We start from the raw sequence: 20,833 nt of genomic DNA on the forward strand, positions 1-20,833 counted from the left end.
CTGAAACAAAACTTTCACTTTCTGAGGATTCTAGTATTAAATTGTACCTAGGTAGTAAAATTAAGAATGAAAAAAGAAATCTTAGAGGTGTCATGAAAAAGCTGAGAGAGATTTTAGATAATTGTTCTAGTTTTTTAAACAAAAAAAGACAACACACACATTAAGTATTCAGAATCAACCGGTGATATTGTTGGTCCTTTCTAGTTCAGTTGATGAGTGGGTATAATTTGAGTGACTTCTCTAAACCACTGCAGAAGTTTGTTTATGTTTATAAAACGTGCATCTTATAATTTGGACAGGTCCCCCAGGGATTAAAGGCAGCCAAGGAATAGCAGGACGTCCAGGGCAGCCTGGGCCTGCTGGATTTCCTGGGTTGAAAGGGGAGAAAGGTGACCCTGGACTTTCAAGCATTGGTATTCCTGGTATCCCTGGACCAAAGGTACATTTTACAAAATTCTTCAATAGAAAATTAAATGAGAAAATCAGATTCTGTGTTGATTTTTTAACTATATTTTAGTATATGTTACAATAAATATTATGTTAATGTTATGTTAATGATAAATATGTATATAAATGTATTTATAACAAGCAGGATTTCCTGTAGTCAGTTATTTTCAGGTGGGAGCAAAAATTTCTAATTTTACTGGTGAAAACATTTATATAACGTTTAACCTGGTTAGAGCAGAAGACTGTTTACCAGACCTTCCAATTTGTGTTCAGTTAGTAGCCTGGTTTGCATTGATACCTGCTGACATTTTGATAGTTGATAGGGATTTATACAGTGAGTATCTTTGTTCCTAAGTCTCATGAAGCAGTTAATTCTAGAAAAAAGTTAAAACAATATGCACTTAAGAATAAATTACTAAGGAATTGATATATCATGTTTAATGCTGATTAAAATTTGTGAAACACTTGTACTAACACTTGCCTATATCATCCTTTCTGTCACCCACAAAAAAGTGACAGAAACGGAATAGCTAGTAGACTTCACTTGATACCTTATAAGTGATGTTGAATAGCAATTAATTTACCAAAAACAATGCATGATTGAAGCTCCACATATTTCTTTTTTATTTCTGCATTATCACGGGGTACTGCCTAGTCAAAGAATCTTGGCTTCTTAAAATGTGCTGCTTATTTTCCAGCTAGTGCCATGATCCTCTCAGTTTTGTTGTGAAAGTAGTTTTGATGCTCTAGGGGGATTGTGCAGCTTGGGCAGAGAATAAACCACAATAGGGAGTAGAAGATTGCTTTTAAATCCCTACAGCTAGGTAAATAGCAGGTGGCCTTAAACATGTTGAAAATGTTATGTGGGTCTGTCAAGACAAAAGCAATAGACCAACTTTTTGGTAGATTTTATAGAAGACCAAAGTTCTCCTGGTTTTTGTTCATTTTCTAATTGTCACATACATCATTATGTGTAAATTCAGAAGTGAGGCCATTTTTCTTCTACTTTAAAATGCTTTTAATTAATTACTGTTCATTCTGTTCAAACACTATACACATACTGTTCAAAACGTTGGTAACCCAAATAACCTTTAAGGTTTAACATTTGTTTATGGCTAAAACTTTTAAAGTTGTCAAGGATTTTTGGATGTCAAACTTCCAAAACATCTAGGAAAGCCCAGTAGATGAACTGGCATGTGAGTACAACAGTGTAGAATTAAATAGGAATGCATCAGGATTGCACAGGTGTGTGCAAAATAATTTGACTTTCCTTTCTCACATCATCACTAGTGTCAAAGAGCTAGAAAGTGCTTGGTTTTCTTAATAGAAGTCGAAGATTTGCTTAGGAGAAAGCTCTGCTGGCAAACTGAAAATGTTGATACAACATTGAGGTGCTGTATGATTGAGATACAGCAGTGACGTTTTTCTGGTTACATTCAAAATTAAACTCCACTGTCAAAGACTTAAAAATCTGGCTATTCTGCAAGAAAAGAGAATAGTTCTGTTTTGTGGTGTGTGTTTTTTGTTTGTTTGTTTGTTTTTTTTAATGTATGTTACTTTTGAAAAAAAGCTATGATATGGTATATAAACAAATTGAAGGGGGAAACTGTTAACGTCTTTGCATATGCTATTTGCAACTCATTTTTTGTGAGATTGTTAACATTAACTGGATATAAGAAGAAATGTGCACAATATAATGGTGGCCTTTTTGTGACAGTAAGACTGGGAACATACAAAAATAAATTAATCATCCTACAAAGACTGGCTTCTTATTTCTGCTTAATATTTTCCAGGGTGATCTTGGTTTGCCTGGATACCCAGGTAGTCCAGGCAGTAAAGGTGTAGCTGGAAATCCTGGTTTGCCTGGACTGCCAGGCAATCCAGGTGCAAAAGGAGAGCCAGGCCTTCCTGGATTCCCAGGTAATTCTGAACAGGATTTTTTTTTCTTTTCCCTCTTGCTCTTTTATATTGGTGTATATGTGTATATATATATATATATATATATATATATATATATATATCTCTAAACACAGTGGGTAATTGGTGGAGGGCTGCATCTTCTCTCGAAAGTTTCTAGCAATCTGGTGTTTCTAAGCTTTGTGCTGTTGGAACTGTCACTGCAAGTGTAAGTGTGTGAATGCATCACTTCAGACTGCCTTCTGAAATCACCCATCTGCTTTGAGGGGAGGTAATAGTTGTGTGAGCCAATGCTTTCCACTCCCCGCAGTGGTTGTATTCTCCTCTCCTGACCCACAAAATACCTGTGTTTGGCTCTGTTTTTCCTTCATGAATCAATAAAGAGAAAAAAGTGTAATCAGGAAAGCTGGGCTTTTTATCGTGCTTATTGTCTAAAAAAATGTTCTAAAGAGAAATCTTTCTGAAACATAATGAAGTTAGGTTTTGTACTCTTCGCTGGAAATATTAATAGAGATTGTTCATGGATGATATATGTCAGTTCTTTCACTTCTCAATTTACTGATATCCTAAATATAGCTTAAAAAGGCAAGGTTTTTGTTTATGCTGCATTTGCAGCAATAAAGGCTGTTCTGCAAGCATGCTTGAGCTTTCTTTAACATAGGAAATCAGGGAATTTATAATAGTGTAGTCATGGCAGCAAGAAGCTTAGCAGAAAACAAAACCTGGCCGTGAACCTGAAAGCATTTAACCTGTGCTTCATGTCATGCCTCAAAAACTGTGAACGGTCAAAATGGTGCATTCGGGCACTACCTTGCTCAGGCTCAGATGATGTTCAGAGCAGACATATTCCAACAGGTTGATTGTTTTTTTACCTTCCACTCAGTTCATGCTGTAGGGGTAAGAATCAGTTATAAATACTAAGACCATTTTCTTAAGATCCTCTTTCAATAAAGGAAAAGAGGATTGGGGAAGGACTGGCCAGCCGTAGTTCATAATGCCTGCACTTTTTGTCAACAAGCAATACTTGTCTCTAGAATGGTTATTTTCTAACAGACTGCCAGACTGATTCTGTCCTCAGCCACTGGCACTCAGCAACTAAGAAGAGTCTTCAAAGTAGCAGTAAGGACAGTCATAGTAGTACATTTTGTTTCTGTACATTCTTTGCTTTATAATTCATCTCCTTGATCAGCTCTAAATCTGAAAAATGGGCATAAATGCAGTATCTTGATACAATTAGCTGATTTATTGCTCAGAGCATCTCAGCTTATAGTGTTTCAAAATCTGCTAAAATGCCAATTTTTTAATTGAAATGTCTGTACTGTACAGGCACTCCAGGAATTCCAGGACCAAAAGGTATCGAGGGGCCTCCAGGTAACCCTGGTCTGCCTGGACCACCTGGGCCAGTAGGTGAGCATGAGCAGTGCTGCAGAGGTCAGCTGCTTCTGTGAAAAGCATAACACATGAAGCCACTTCCTTTCTTCTTATTAATGTGGTGAAAATGTATCTATGTGTACATGCATGCTCAAACACCATTGTGCACAATCTTTTCACTGAAATGAAACAGAAAAGAAAGAAGTTTTAACTTGTTTTTCACAGCTTTTGACTGCTGTGGTAATCATATCATAAGCCATTGAAGCAAGTAGCTAACTGTTTCAGTATTTACCAGCTTTGTTTGTGTATTCCAGTGGTCTAACCTCTTTTTATAGGGGAAAAATTCCAATTTATGCTAAAGAAAAGCTTTATATTATTTTTAGTCAACTGCTTAAAAGATCATGGGCCTAAATGTCTTTTCTAAATTGTCAGGGGAGAGATAGAGAGGTTTTAATTTTAAGATTACACCCTTGTAAATTTGAAATTACACCGTCACGCTTCCAGATTCAGGGGATGCGTGCTATTTATTTTATTTTATTGCAGGTTAGCCATTATTGTTCTAATGTGTTGTATACTCCTTTTAGGTGATATTGGTCGTCCTGGCCCTCCTGGTCCTCCAGGGGAAAAGGGTCAGCCTGGTCGAGACGGCATCCCCGGACCAGCTGGTCAGAAGGGCGAGCCAGGTTAGGTGTCCTTTGTTCTTGTTTTCTCCTCTTCAGTCTCTGCTGTAACATCCTGCTTTATCTATTCCATTTTTCCTGTAACTACCCATGCACCTTTAAAATTGCTTCTGTGATTCCCAGCTGCTGAATGGTTCACAAAGGATGCTGCCAAGTTGCCTGTGAAGCACAGGATGAGAATTCAAACAGCTCTTGGATTTTTATTCCATGAATTCAGCATGAAGCCTTATTCTTGTATTCAGTGGTACCTGTACTGCTTCAGCTCAGTTACAGAATGAACTAGTGGCATAACGTCTGCCCTAAAATGAGAACCCCTACCAGAAATGCAAATATATTAAACCACAAAGTCTGAAAGAGCATCTTGGGAAGGAATGGAAATATTTATGAAAGTCACAGATACATTTTGAAGTAAAATCTCTAGTTTTGGTGTGGACTCTGGGAGTAAATAAGAATCCTGATAGTCTCAAGTAATCAGAGATTTAGATGAACTGCACTTTCATCCTTTGCAGTCTTGTATTCCTACTTGTGGAGACTTGAAAGCTAAATGTTCGTTATTAAATGAAACTGTCTCTTTTCAGGTCTACCAGGTTTTGGGCGCCCAGGACCTCCAGGACTCCCAGGATTATCAGGTAGAGTTTCTTGCTGTTCTTTGTTTAAAAAAAAAAGGTGAATGGAAATTGTATGTACTTAAAAAAAAAAAAAAAAAAAAAAAAAAAAAAAAACGTTTCTTCTGCGACAAATGAATGTAGAAAAGAAAGAACCTTTCTTTTTTTTTTCCACGGTAGATCATTTTCAGTTAACAAAGGTAATAAAGACACTCATTAATGAGTTGAATTTTGTAACTTAGAATTATGCAGACAAAATAAATCCACCCAGGACAATTGAGTCTACTGCATTTTGTGGAACTTTGCTGATCTGTCTCAATAAATAAAGCATTCCTACACCGGATGGCAAATGAAGCTGCTTTGAAAATGTCTGCTATATTTTCAAAAGCGACTTTACAACCTAAGTTGTATTACTTTCCAGTAGCGTTCCTAAATTCCCTAAACGTATTTGAAAATTTTGCACATCTTTCAGTGGCGTCTCCAAAAAATAAAGAAGTCTTAATATTCACAGATTTCTTTGCAGGTATATAAAGCTCATAAAAAGCATTGCTCATAGGTTCATAAACTCAGAGGATGATTATAGATTAGTGTCACTGAGTAGTAAAGTGAGACTTTGTAAGATCTTTTAATGTTTCAAAAGCTATAGCACTTTGTCCTGCAAGAATTATTGGCCCCAATTCTTTTCTGAATTTGTTAGTTTGATTTTTGTACTTTCTGACTCCAAAAATGAGATGAGTTGTGGCCAGACTTGCACCTTCTTAATCAAGAGAGAGAAATAGCTCTGCAAACTGACATTTCCACATATCAGTTTGTAACAGTATTCATAAATACGTCTGTTTGGTTTTACAGGGCAAAAAGGTGAACTGGGGTTACCTGGCCCACCAGGACCCCCTGGACTTCCAGGTCTGAAAGGAGAACCAGGTTTCCAAGGATTCCCTGGCCTACAGGGTCCACCGGGTCCACCAGGATTACCAGGGCCACCTCTGGAAGGTCCTAAAGGTAGCCCTGGCCCACCAGGTGTTCCAGGAAGACCAGGTAAGAGTGTGATCCATACCCATCAACATCTGCCAGTACTCTTGCATTTTGCTGCTAGGTTATCAGTGTTTAGACTTTGTTAATTTATTTGGATGGTAAGTTCAAGCCTCATGGCATAGGTCTTTTTATGGGCAACCAGAGGATTTTGTTGCCAGAAGTGACAGTATCTAAAAATAAAACATCCTCAGTTTCTATTCGTTTCTGATACCTGGCAGCAAAAACGTGTTTTAATAAATGTGAGATTCTCCGCATGCTGTCACAGAAATCATCTAGCGAGCACGATACCGACTTTTGAACATCTGATACCTTTGCTGATCATGTGACAATCCTGCAAATGTCATCGCACACAAAAAACAAAAGTAACAAATCCATCATTTTAAGAGTCATGAAAATCAAATTCACGTTAGCATCACAGCATGATCAAATTGGATAGCTGCCTCTTCATCCTCGGGTCATGTAACATAAGTCATTGCTCCATTATGTCATGTGGCTCCCATGGATTCAGTGCACCATCATGCTGTGTTCATCCTTCCATTCCATGTTTGCATTTTGTTCCTGCACCAACTAATTCTGGGAATGAAAAACTCACCATGCTGAGTTAACATAGCTGAGCAACTTCCTTGCTTGTTTTAGAATTTGATTTTTGTCATAAAATGTTTGTTTGCCTCAATTTATTTGCATTCTCAAACTCTGACCTCAGATTTTTCTGTTGTTCAAAGATTTGTTTGGGAAAAGTCAGTTTTGAGCTAGTGTATTTGTAAAATAGCTGCCACAAGTGTGTTTTTCACTTTAGATATCAAGGGATAATTTAGTTTTACAGTGAACACTTGGGAAGACTTTAAGATTCCTTTTTTTTCCTCAGGCTTGATTCTGATACCTTAAAAAATAAAAAAACAGTAAACCAGCTAAGCATCTCCTGATGTTTAATAAAACTACTAATTGAGATTCTATGCTCTGCTGTAGCACTGCTGTTTTTCTGAAGCTTCTCATCCTGTTTACACCTCTCTGTATAAATTGGGTGGTTACTGACTCAAATTGAATGGGGAAGCAGAGGAGTGGTGGTACTCATTTTGTGTAGTTTTATGAGCATTGGGGAAAAAACAACAACCAGTGAGGTTCTGCTCAGCCATGTTCTCTCTCTTCCTCTCTTTCTTTCTCTGATTTCCATTTTTGTTGCATGCAATGAATAAAGTAAAGCATTTGTTTCACTCAGTTATGCGTGAACTAATGTGGACAAACCAAACTATTATTACAGTTCTGGTACAATCAGCACTCTAGCCTTTTGTTTCAAATGATAACACAGTCTATTGTTGAAATGCTGATTTTTGTAACGTTTCAACATAAGGCAGCTAGTCATAAAAGCAGTTGTCTGGCTGTCAAATTACTCCCCTTCCAGGGACATAAATAAAAACAGAAGTTGTATTCGTATACTGTTTGTTGTTGACTTCTGGGTATATTCTAAGATTAATAAAAGCGATGAGGTCAAACATGGTAAAGCGCTCTGACTTCAGCTGGGTTGCCCCTAAAACAAATTTGGATAGATGGTGTTGGGAGGGATTGATTAATCAATGATAAAATGAAGTCAATTTCCAGGGCAACATAACATTGCTGTTATTCCATATGTCTAGTTTTCATTGCAATGAATAATAATAGTTTGGTGTTTTGCATACTGTATGTAAAGGAATATTGAGCTAAATCTAAAAAGAAAGGTTTAGTTGAATATGTTAGTTTGTTGACATCTCTAACAATTTTGATGTTTTTCCCTTGTTCTAATGATGACCTTGGTGAACTCTGACCCCCTACTCCCAGGTCCCTCAGGTTAGCCCCTTAACTCCAAAATAATAACTTTGCATGAAGATATGAAGTATGTACTTTTTTAGTGTCTAAATGTAGATATGCTGAGTCATTTTTCATACGTACCTTTTAATTTGTGGTAGAAAAGAAGAGTTTAGAGCTGGCTTTCAGACTCTTCCTCCATGTTGTTGTAGGACTGGAAGGACAGCGTTCCCCATGATGGAGGGTCATGTCATGTGGGTCCAGATTTGCAAGGCTTTTATAGTGTCCCTGACTGTGAAATTTGTTTTAGCCTATTTATTCCCAGAGCAGCTGAAAAAAAAAGATAGACTATTTTTCCTATTTTTTAAGCGTACTGTGCTGTCTTCCTGTGCCTTTGCTGTATAATTGTGTTTTGCAGCTTCGACAAATGACAGTATTCATTTTTTGTAACACCTGCTGCTGTTGATTTTGGATGCTCTGAAGTGACATAAATGAATTAGGTGCTTCTATACCAAGAGGCTCCATAGGAAAGTTACACAGAGCAATTGTAATGTTTTACATTCCCAATGTAGAGCGTTTTTACATTGTAGAGAAATCCTTATTTCCATTGTTTTGTTTCACCAGCACATGGTTAGAGGAAATGAGGAAAGCTCTTGCTCTAACATGTATTTAATGAAAATGAAGCACACAGCCATCTCCTCCGTACCACTAGGGAGGAGGAGAGGAGGAGCAGGAACAGGATTGGCAAGAACATGGTAATTTTCACAAGCTTGTCTTAATTTTACCGTATCAGCATGTAGTACAAGCCAGCTCTTGGGAAGACTCTACCATTTACGTCTAGATTAAAAATGACTTGGCATATCTACTTAATAACGCAGTTTTTAAGTTTTGCTATGATGATTTTTAGGAATGAAAGAACTGCGAGTGAAATTCAACAAAGGAAGATTTTAGCATGCTGTCTTAAGCACTGAGAGGTATCAAATGTGGTAGCCCCTGATGTTTCAAAACCTAAATACACATTTAGCTTTATGAAATCACTGGGGAAAAAAAATATGGCTTTATCTTTTAACTAAATCATGGTCACACAAGCAGTAACCACACTTTCGAGGAGGGCTCCCATTATGGCTATGCGGAGAGGAACTTACCCATTGCTTCGTATTTTGTTCCACGCTGTGACTGTACCCAGCCAGCATTCAATAATTGACACGTATAGGAGAGACTGATAAATCATAGCAAAACTTATCTAACAGTAAAATAAAGTTTATGAGTACTTAACAGCAACAATGAAATGTCCATGTCATTATTTTTAACAGCTGTATTACACCTAGTATTTAAAATGATTTACCAAATATGTAAGAAATAGTGCACCAAGGTAAACCTGATATGTATTTATTGTAGTTTTTAGCTGTAAATTGCATGGTTATACATTCATACATTTAAATCATTTCACTGACATGAAAGATGCGAGTGGGACAGGAGCCATATTAATATTACATATTAATTCAGGAGCATGGTAGGGACAAGCAGCTTACATTTAAACCATTTTTCTAAGGATGTTATCACATGTTATGTGTTATCAAATGTTATCACATTTTCCATAACTTTAAACAGGTAAATTAGCATCTTGGGGTATTTTTATTAAGAAAAAGTAATGCTAACAGTAGATGACAAATTACAAATTTGTTAATTCCCCTGTATTTTTGCTGATAGCATTTGCAGCCCTTCTGATCCATATCAATTCTGCTTACTGTTTTGGGGAGGATATCTGCCTACTTTTCAGTCCTAGAGTTTTATTCACAGTTAGTTGACACTATTACCTGATTAGTAGTGTTAAGTCCCTGTATTAATCACACTTCTGCCCTGCCCAAAGCAGATTTTTTTTCAAAAATAAGCTGTCATTCACAATTTCCCTGTGTATTTGCCAAGCTCCAAGCCCTGGGAGTGCTGAATATTGTCAGTGAAATGGTTACATAGCCTAAACCCCATTGTGAGTAGGACTAACCAGTGGCAAGCCTCAGCCGTAGTGTTAAAGCAATAACACATTTAGTAAAGCTTTAAGTTTGCCATTAAATGAAGTGTCAAATTAGTCTTAGTAGAGCCTAGTCACCAGAATAACTTGTATCTGAAAATACATATTGTTGTGTACTCATGTATGGTTTTATGCATGCATGTGGATTATATTGTAAATACAAAATATGCTGGTGAAATGGGTTGATGTGTAGTGTATATGCTGTCATCTGTACTATTTCTAACTAGTAATCTTGTTTTGTACTGTGTGATGTCTGACCCTTCTAACATCGATCATTGGGCTTTGGTGAACTCTGATCCTTCCAGGTCCTCCAGGTTAGACTCTTAACTCAGTCAATTTATTTTACTGCCTTGCATTTGATGTAAGAGAAACGGATGTTTTCCTGTAATTCTGTGATTAGTTTTTTAAGGACTGTGGTTACCCTGCAAGATTGTATGTGTTTGATTAGCATGCCTCAGATGGTAACCTGTTATTATTTGCATGTGTACAGTACTGGACCGGTTTAAAAGAACAGAATGAACACAAAAAACTCTTGCATGATGGGATGTTTTCTGTAGCTGAAACTGCAATAGGATATGTGTGAAATACAGTACAAAATGGCTCTTATTTTAAAAAGGTATTTTTGGAATGAATTCTACACTCAGATTTGCATGCATAAATACAGCTCATCAAATTTATCCACTGAACATAGACCATGAGGGTTTCAAAGGACATTTTAAATTCTTAGAGGCTTCAGAAGAACTGAAAATATAGCACACTGCTAAATGTTATTAGATTTGTTGTACTACGGGGGAGAAATGTCATAGTGCTGTCCTGCAAAGAGATCCTTTTGTTAATCCAATTATGAGATCTAACTTGTAAAGTGTTATTAGCCGTTGCTGCGCTTGCTTACAGTTTGTTTTGCCATAAGTTGCTTTCTATTTAGGCGGTGGCATAAAGATGGGGTCTCATTTTCCAGAGCTCCAAATACCTAGGTTTCATTTAAAACCACTCCTTTCCTTTTGATTAACATGGCCGTTTCAAAGGGAAAATATTTAAAGACTGGCCCAGTTCTTCTTGGATTTACAGAGCATAATTCTACTAAAGACAGACAAATCAGCTGGAGGGAGGGTCACTGAGCAGAAGGTAGTGCCTGCAACTCCAATTAGTATTCAGGCAAGACAGAATGAGGGGCTTCCTGCTGCCCAGCAGTCAGTAGACAGTGTACACTAGACTCCTCAGCAGGTATTACAAATTCCAACAGCAAAAAAGCAGCAATATTTTACATTATTGAGTCTGTTAAGAGACAGTGAATGCAACGCAGGTCAGCGGAGGGGATATTTGTACCATCTAATTTGGGGTTTCTTGGCTTCTACTAAAGCCAGCTGCCTGGTCACTGGTAAGCCTCTAATGCAGGTGAGTTGCACTGCCTTCCGGAAAGACCTGCTCCTCTTCATCAGCTATACCAGGAGGCCTGGTTCCTGATTTGGGTAGTACAAATAATCCCTCTATTTGTTTTCCCTTTAGTTTATTCTATTTGAATTCAGCATTGAAATATAAATGGGAAGTCAAGCCAATTTTATTTGTTTTTTTACACTGAAGGCACAATCCTGGGGAGAACAGTTGACAAGTACTGACATGTGCATATTTGTTCCACAATGTTAAGGTTCGCCAGGCCCAGAAGGTCCGCGGGGGCCACCAGGCAATGGAGGACTTAAAGGGGAAAAAGGGAATCCAGGTCAGCCTGGCCCACCTGGCCTGACTGGTCAAAAGGGAGATCAAGGACCACCTGGACGCCAGGTAGGACAAGAAATGGTTTTCTGTTAGTTTGCTTTTAAATGTAATAAAAACTGAACATGTTTGGGTGGAACATGCATTTTACCGTGGTAAAATAAAAGCCAAAATGTGGTGGTAGCTAATATCCTGCCTCGTATCAAGATAGGGGGTCTTACCCTTCATTATCCCCCAGTACCTGGGCAGATTTTCCCCATTACATTCCCATTGGAGCTGTTCACGTTCCAGTGTTCTCTGACAGCACCTGCTGCACCAGGCAGGGAGCAGGCAGAATGCAAGGCCTCAGCCTTCCAAAGCACTACTTCAGAGACCCAAAATGTGCTTATTTGTCCCCTAGCCACAGCTTTTTTGTTTTTCTGAAACTACTGGAGAGATGAGTGAATAACGTGAAGCTGTTCTGTTCAGGGGGATCCTGGTCGTCCTGGTCTGAATGGAATGAAGGGCGATCCCGGGGTTCCAGGTGTTCCAGGATTCCCAGGTATTTAACTACCATTTTAAGTGAAAACCTGTAGATTCAGTAACAGCCCCTCAGGGAGGAAAGAAGCCTTATTTTGGCCATTCCTGCAGCAGATTTTGTAAGACGGCATGTTCCTTCACTGTGTGACCATATGAACTTTATGCTTCAGGTATGAAGGGTCCCACTGGACCTGCAGGACCCGCTGGCCTCACGGGCAGTCAAGGATTACCAGGCCCACCAGGTAGGAGTCTTGGGTAGCGTTATTGTCACTTTGGTCCCTTGCTGGTAGATTTTGTTATGCAGATGTAGGACTGTGCGGATCTCAGCCAGCAATGGCAGTAGTTAAGAGAGCAACACCTTAAACGATTCCAGGCTATAACTTTTAGCCCTACAATTAATCCTACTGTATTTTATACTCTGCATCCAGTCTACCTGGATTAACCCCTGCAAGAGGTGTCTTTTGTGCCACCAGGAGCACTTTTTTGCCTTTCATATACAATTACACTTTTTGTAGTGATAGAGCTCTTGGCTGCTGACTTTGCAGTAAAGAATTACAGAAATAGTGTGCTACTGCAACCATCTTTAATGCTCTCTTCTGCCTTGGGTTACCTAATACTAAGTTGCTTTCTTTTAGGTCCCCCAGGTTTACCAGGTACCATTGGACGAAGCATTGTTGTCAAAGGTGACCCTGGTCCCCCTGGTCCTCCAGGCCAGCCTGGGTCAAAAGGGCCACCCGGATTGCCAGGACCACAGGGATTGCCAGGTATGGTTCTAGGTGGCTGCAGGGAAAACAACTAAGCAGTATAGCTGACTGCAAGTTGCAATGTGTGTCACTTAGTATGGGCTGCAGAGACAAGTTACTGAATTCAGCAAGAGATAATAGAAAAATGTGGGATTGTAGCACATACATCTGGTTTAATGGTCTGTTCTTGTCTAGTGTATCTTGAAGAAACGACAGATGAGCCCTATGTAGTTTAAAGATTTCTGTAGTGAGATTTATTTCACTTTCACATTTGCCTGTTCTAGGTCCAATTGGTGTTCCTGGGGATCCAGGCAGAGATGGTCTCCCTGGTTTTGATGGTCCATCAGGACGTAAAGGAGAGAGAGGTCTTCCAGGCCAACCAGGTACCGTGTTTGTCCTGTGAGGACCGACTGGAGAAAGACGTGCGCCCTGTTGAGTGTGGGCTAATACTGGGAAGCAAGATTTGCCTCATGAGATAATAAAATAATAATTTTGGGATTTTCTCAGTGAAAAAATGTGACGCTGCTGAACACACTTTGGTTTGGAACATTCTTGGAAATCAGCACATTGCTAGTCATTGCTGAGTAATACTGTAGAACACTTCGTTTCAAGAGTAATGGCATCCCCTTTGCAACAATGATGGTGAACAGCAAAAAATGAGGAAAGTAAGAAACAGAAATGAGAGATTAGTGAAATAACTTTCACTTTACAAGGAACTTGTGAATGGAGAAAATCAGACTTAACAAAGGAAAAGATTTCATCATATGCAGAGATGAAGCTACCATGCAGCCACTGTTTAGGATTACTCATTTGAGAAAAGAAATCAGATTCAGCACTGGAACAGTTTTCTAAAGCAGAAGATGCATATCATGGTAGTTCTATATTGCAGCTTGGGAGGAAAAATATTAGAATTTAAACAATTAAAACAGTACAAAAATCCGCAATGCTTGTTTTCTTTTTCTCTGAATACCTCTATGAAATCTGTTAATATTATTTTAAGTGAAAAAACATAATAATGATCATGGGATAAAATAGTCTAAATATTTGTAGTTATACATTCTGATATTTTTGTTGTTCACGAACAAATGCCTTTTCTGATATTTTGTTCAGTCATACGACTCTTCTTGGTCTCATTGAAGATTATTCTAGCCCATTTCCACTTTTTGTCACCTACTCCAAAACTGAGACCAGCTTTTCTGTTCATTTTGGTGGGCTTTAGCTCAGGTGTTGTCAGAGCACGTTTCAGTGAGAATCGTTTCTGTTCTGGCTCTGCAATCTATTTTGTGATTTTGAGCAAGATGTTTCAGCTTTATCTTACCAAGCTGCACAGGCAGATGAGTATGTTTTGGATTTGGGAAGCTGCTTTGGACTTATTTCAGTGGCTGCCATGTCCATTGCAGTTGTTATCTTAGTGCCTCACAGCTCTGAACATATTTAACTTCACAACGCCCCTATGATGCCAGAAAGTTGCACTGTTATAATTAGTTCATGATTTGATCAACCTCACAAGAAAAAAAAAATGGTTTAAGGAAGATGGAGTTAGCTGATACCAGGGTCCCCGAACTTACAAGCACCATAATCACTACACCATCCTTCCTTTCAGAGCTACGTTATTCCTGAAAGAGCAAGCAACAGTGTTAATAAATACCGTGTTGTGTTTTTCTTGTGTGAATAGGTTCACGAGGAATACAGGGCCCCCCTGGTCCTGATGGCTTACAAGGCCCACCTGGGCCTCCTGGAACAGCTTCCGTTGCTCATGGATTTCTTATAACTCGGCACAGCCAGACTAGAGATACACCATTTTGTCCACAAGGAACGTCAAGAATATATGATGGATTCTCTCTTTTATATGTGCAAGGAAATGAGAGAGCTCACGGCCAGGATTTGGGTGAGAAATGTTGTATGCTGTCTTTAAGGGGAAAGAGGTTGTAGATGTTTCTTCCGATGCTCTGGTTCTCTGAAGAAATGATCATCCTGGAGATTACTTAAATGAGGATGGGGAATGCATGCCAAGATCTACTGCCTCCAGAAGCTGTGCATAATAATTCAGGATGAAAGAATGTAAACCAAATCTGAGAGTTTTTTTCCCCACATGTGACAATTCGATAACACATGCTGTGCACACAGGTGAAGAGGAAGAATACACAATTACTGTTCTTGAAAAACTGCTAAAAACAATGAAATTAAAACTTTACTGTCACATTTTATGTATCTTATTCTTTAGGTACTGCTGGGAGCTGCCTTAGACGTTTTAGCACTATGCCCTTCATGTTCTGCAACATCAACAACGTTTGTAATTTTGCATCAAGGAATGACTATTCCTACTGGCTATCAACTCCAGAGCCAATGCCAATGAGCATGGAGCCACTGACTGGGCAGAGCATTCAGCCATTCATTAGCCGGTGAGACAAAGCAGGCTATCACAGTCTCTTTTTTAAGTATCTAGATAAATAAATAAAATGTCTTAACCACATGGTTCCAACCTGCATGTTGGATATTGTGAGATTAATGTCCTGTTTTGCTTTAGGAAATACTGGGAAAAGAGTCTGTTTTAAAGCGTCCGTTGTCTCAAAAGGCTGCCCACATGCAGATCCTTAGAGGCTGAAATGTTCTAAGAGCTCTTCTCGCCCAAGGAAGTATGAGTGCAGGATCATCATGAACAGGAAAGAGAACATGGGAGCCAGCAGCTCTAGGATTAAGGCATTTACCTGGGGACTTGGAGCTTCCACTTTTTGTTTCAGGAACTGCTGCTGTATTTTACCCAGCGTTGTTAGTGGAAATAGAGGCAGATCTTGCACTCGGAACTAGGGTCTTACTGCAGTTACAAGATACGTTAAGAAGCTGAAATCTGGATTAATAGAACAGCCCCTAACCAGCTAGTTCTCCCTTTCCCTGTGTTATAACTCTTAATAAAGCATGCATTTTAATGTCACGTTTCTCTGATTATTCTGTGTCCAGATGTGTTGTGTGTGAAGCTCCTGCTATGGTGATAGCGGTCCACAGTCAAACCATTCAGATTCCTTCGTGTCCTCCAGGCTGGGACTCCCTTTGGATCGGTTACTCTTTTATGATGGTAAGAATTGCCTCCCACTCCAGAAGTGACTATTACCTCTTTGTATCCTCAACTAGCTGCTTTAGGACTTTCTGTTAAAATCAAGTATAGTCGTCATTAGAGAAAGCCTTTACCTTCAATTACCAACCTTGGTAGCCAAGATTAATAACAATTTTCCAAGATACAGAGAGCAGAGTAACTAATAATGCTTTTTAAGTCCTGCCTTTGCAAGGGTATTTATGGAGGTGTCTGGTGTCACAACTTCTCAACCAAGAATGAAAAAACAGTGGATTTTCTAGCAGTTGAATGCTATGCTATTATTTTTTAGCTCCTACTCTAAGTTTCTTGTGTGCATGTGCATTTCTTTCTTCCCTACTACCTCAGCACACTAGCGCTGGAGCAGAAGGCTCTGGACAGGCCTTGGCATCACCTGGATCCTGTTTAGAAGAATTCCGCTCAGCTCCGTTTATCGAGTGCCATGGTCGTGGCACTTGTAACTACTATGCCAATTCATACAGTTTCTGGCTGGCGACTGTTGAAGTGTCAGAAATGTTCAGGTAAGAAAACCTGTTTCTTGTATAGTGCTTTATTCCAGACTTAAATCTTTAGAGAGCAAATTTATTCCTAAGATCAAAAGAGATGTGTTTACAGGGTATTAGGGAAAGAATTTATTTTGTTTTTCCCCCTCACAACCAGTTTTTCAAGTGTGTGCTAGGGTAAGCCTTTTATATTATGTAAAAACTTGTGAGGGCACATTGTTCTGGAAGGAGTCAGATTCTTTGTAAGTCAACTCTTAATTCATATTTAGTAGGACCTTCTCTGAGAGTAGTCTGACTGTAGTGACTGTAATCAAGCCTAAAAGATTGATTTTGTTGTTGTTTTCTTCTTTGCATGCCTTTAAATAGACTGAAATATTTAAACTTGAGGGGAAATTGGGGAAAATCTGCATAGTCCATTCTCAGCCCCAGGGCAAAATCAACTGTACTTAAACCTTTTAAGGTAGATGGTCATATAACCTGTTTTTAAAAATCTTGTTTGAAGGAGGTTCCATACCCTCCCTAGCAAGCATTTTTTCCAGTACTCTACAGAAAGTACTCTACAGAAGGATCAGGACACCACTGGCTTCTCTGCCATCAGAATTCCAGTTCCTCCAGATTTTCGCTTTCTAATTGATCAGCATACTCATTTTTTTCTTTGAAAAAGCATCTTCTTTCATAGAACAAAATGCTACTGTTTTGTTTGTGTACCTAATAAAAGCCTCATAAATCTTTCCACTGCCACCAAATTGGAAAATATAGCCTTGTGGTACAGGACTGGCAATGTGCACAGTCTTGATAGGGTAGTAGTGGCCTCTGATTGGGTTTTGTGTAACGATTACACTGTAATATTTGATGTACATTAAGTAATCATCACCAAGTTTTCAGGGTAGTTTATTAGTGGTAATTCACTGGTGAAAACTGCCTACTAGTAATTATTATGGACTTTTGAATTTTCTGGTCTCTACCATTTGCTGTCACCCAGAAATTCAACTTGCAAAAAAAAAAAATCAAGAATGGCTCTTATTCTGTGTGAACATTCATATTACATAAGTATGTTATATTACTACCTCCTACCTTCTACAGAATAGAAGAAAATTACTTGTTAAATTCATCACTTAAATATACAAATCTCACTGTAGCAGTGTTTCTTATGGATTGTTACAATACCCTTCATCTGAGGAACCAACGATTCCAAATGCATTTTTCATGAAAGGGGCAAAGTACACTATGGCCCCCAGAAATACTGTCTCTAATGTACAGAATTTGCTTTCTACTCAGTTGAGTATTCATCTGTGCTTTGGTCCATCACATGCTGAACTGAAGTAGTTGATTATAGCATACCTTCTCCATATGGGGATACTGGACAAAACTGAGCTTCTGTCACCTGCTGTGAGGATACCCAGAAAGAACCCTCCTAAGAAAAATCCTTAAATACTGGACTAATTCCCACTTATGCACTTCCGTTTTACCTTCAACTGTTAAATTAAGTAGAAGTTTAGAGTTACAGTTCTGTTAACAAAGAAAAAGCTAACCTAGCCTTACCTTTTTGTCTGTCACCCAGTAAACCTCAGTCAGAGACACTGAAAGCTGGAGACTTGAGGACGCGTATTAGTCGTTGTCAAGTTTGCATGAAGAAGACGTAACATCTTGGAAGATGTTTTATAAAACAGTTGAAAATTCCTAAGATGCACTGTCCTCCAGCTGTAACAATGGTGCTACTGTGCAGAAAGAAAAGAAAAAACAAATCCAAACTGTTTTAACCACGCAAATTCAAGTGTACCTCACTCGTGCCAAGCTAAGGGTTGTTTGGTACGTATTTGACAACAGGACTAAGATGAGAAGAAAGAATTGACCTCTTGGAAACAGAAAAGAGGCTTGAGGTTCACAAAGGATCAGAAGATGAAATTTTTCATTTCTCTCCCTGTACCAAAATGGCACCTTTTTGATCTACCAAGAGAATAAAGAAAAACACAACGCACTGAGTATGTTTAAAATAACAAGACTGCAGTTTTGAAAAACATTTTTCATGGTGCTACTAACCCTACTGTATCCCAGGTTTTTAATATGAAATTTTAAGCTTATTTCTCTGTAAGTAATGAAATGTGTATATTGTGTAAACACCTTTTTAGCTGAAACTTTCAGTCATTTAGAAACAAACCAGACTCACGATATGAAAATGCTTATGTCTAAAGTTAAAATATACAGCAGTATTTTATTATAAAATTTGTGGTACGGAGAGAATTTACACCTCTTACACCTACTTATTCATTCAATATTTCATTTCCTTCCTCAGTTGCCAACCTGTTGTATTTGGGGAAATGCACAATTATTCTGAAGTCATTTTGATCAGGGTTTTAAGTGTTAATAATGTACACCATGCTATCAGTGGTTTTACTTGTGCTTAGAGAGCCCAATCCACTTGAAAAGTTTTCTTTTTTAATCTTGTGAAAATATGTGAAATGATTAGCCATATACTATATCCTTCTATTCAGAATAATAGTCACATTCACATTTTAGTAGTAATCAGTTTGGTTCAACAAAACCTGTTCCTTGGGAATATCCAGTTACCAAAGCATTTAAGATTATGCTTACATGAAACCTCTCTTTACTCTGAAGTGGTGTCACGCATATTATCCAGAATAGTGTACATGCTAAGAAACCTTCTGAATAAAATAAAGTGTAAACTGGTGGAAATTGATCTTTTCCTATTTACAGATTAATCCTTTCCTTTGATCTTATGTGAATTTATATTCAACCACGATGTATTCACAATATATAGTAACTCTTGTGTATGTACAGTTCACATAAGGCCTTGAAAAATGGTGCATGCAGTTCCTTGTTTCTGATGTCATTTTGTAAAAATCCTACTGTGTATGTCTTAGTGTGTCACTACTTGTGCAATAGCTGAAAACTGATCACTTTTTGTATGCGTAACTGTCCGTGACTGGTCAGCTTTTATGGTCAGTGCTGCTTCATTCACATTTATATATAAATAGAGCTCCCTAGCCAAAGCAAGACTATTTTTCAAGTGTTGATACTTCTAACATTTTCATTGTATATTGTCACCTCCACTATCTATCAATACAATTTAACTTGTGAATTAACATATAGCTTTATACAGGTGAAGTATGTGTGTTTATATTGACTACTGTTAAGTAATTTATCTGCTAATGGCTATTCACTCTTACCCTTCAGTTGTCCTTGTAAACCTGGAGCATAAGAAATCTTGTTTTATGCATGTTTGAAAAAAGACATAGGACTAGTGACTTACCAGGTGGCAGTGATTTTTGCAATGAGATTGGTGCTGATTTCAAAAGCTTTCAGGTATGAAACAGATTATTTAGTTTAAAATGCAAAGTCATAATAGCTTTATCCTTTTTCCATTAGCTGCAGTTATCTACATTGGTAGATAATGGCCTACTCAGCAATGTGCATCTTTCAACTTCGTTTACTTTGGTTTGCTGATGCACATCACAATAAATGGAACCTGTTGCTATCTCCAAGCCAAGAACTTGTTACCAAAGCTAAAATAAAATGTTATGTCTCTTGTAAACCCAAGCCCGTATCTTACCACTGGCTCCTCCTCAGAAGTGTAAAATGAATATAGGAGCCTATCCCTAGCCCCAGAAAAGAGAATAGAGGCTAAGTTCAGACAGTGCCCAGGGTGAAGAGCTCTCCTGCATCTCTACCAACTCTACCTGTCTTGCCTTGATTGCATTCACCAACAAGGAGCTGTGTTCATATATTGGGACCTGGCAAAGGGCAGAACGTGTTTGTTCTAGTACTGCATCAGTGGTACTGTTTTCTAAGATTTGGGCCTCTTTTGCAGCCTGTAAAACAAAACCTACTGAATATTGACAAGACAGGAATTACAATTCCAATCTAACATAGATAGCATGCAGAGCAGCTTGTCTTGTGGCAGCTTTAGCTCCCAAAGCTGTGAGATGACCACAAAAAATGAGAAGCAGCTACACTTCTGACACGTATGTTCTTTGTTCTACTCCTGCAGCTCTCACCTTGACTTAGAGAACAGTCCTGAACTTTAATCAACTTTAGGATGAGATTTCTCAAAGAGCTAATTGTGATTTTTTTAAGAGAAAAGTAGCGTAGAGCAGAAGGAGCATCTTTTAACTGAGACATGCAGTAGAGACTAAAACAATGCTTGCTTAATTCCCACCACAGTCTGTGCCTTAGAACAGGCAAATCACTTGACCTGTGTTAGATCTGAGTTTCTCTTCTACAAAAGAAAGCATGGTTATTATTTTCTGCCACTTCTGGACTACTTAGACTGTAAGCTCTTTGGGGCAGAGACATGTCTATATGCAACATTGAAGGGGACCTCAACTGTTGATTGGGGCCTCTAGGTGCTATCCATCAGTATATAAATATTAAACTACAGGTAAAACCTTC

The 20,833-nt window shown here is 38.4% G+C and overlaps 1 protein-coding gene across 2 annotated transcripts in view; it reads left to right on the top strand.

The window, feature by feature from the left end:
- Positions 1-20,833, top strand: part of COL4A5 (collagen type IV alpha 5 chain) — an 83,158-nt gene extending 62,325 nt beyond the window's left edge. For both annotated transcript variants that reach the window (XM_083797340.1, XM_083797339.1), the window contains exons 36-51: positions 300-439; positions 2,241-2,367; positions 3,691-3,771; positions 4,320-4,418; positions 4,994-5,044; positions 5,870-6,055; positions 11,506-11,639; positions 12,039-12,111; positions 12,260-12,331; positions 12,725-12,853; positions 13,117-13,215; positions 14,508-14,720; positions 15,057-15,234; positions 15,791-15,905; positions 16,269-16,441; positions 17,985-20,833. In XM_083797340.1, the coding sequence (XP_083653466.1) occupies positions 300-439; positions 2,241-2,367; positions 3,691-3,771; positions 4,320-4,418; positions 4,994-5,044; positions 5,870-6,055; positions 11,506-11,639; positions 12,039-12,111; positions 12,260-12,331; positions 12,725-12,853; positions 13,117-13,215; positions 14,508-14,720; positions 15,057-15,234; positions 15,791-15,905; positions 16,269-16,441; positions 17,985-18,066 (1,952 nt within the window). In that variant the 3' untranslated portion in view covers positions 18,067-20,833. The remainder of the gene's footprint in view (positions 1-299; positions 440-2,240; positions 2,368-3,690; positions 3,772-4,319; positions 4,419-4,993; positions 5,045-5,869; positions 6,056-11,505; positions 11,640-12,038; positions 12,112-12,259; positions 12,332-12,724; positions 12,854-13,116; positions 13,216-14,507; positions 14,721-15,056; positions 15,235-15,790; positions 15,906-16,268; positions 16,442-17,984) is intronic.

This window comes from Anser anser (genome assembly GCF_964211835.1).
Source record: "Anser anser genome assembly, chromosome: 13".
NCBI classification, from domain to species: Eukaryota; Metazoa; Chordata; class Aves; order Anseriformes; family Anatidae; genus Anser; species Anser anser.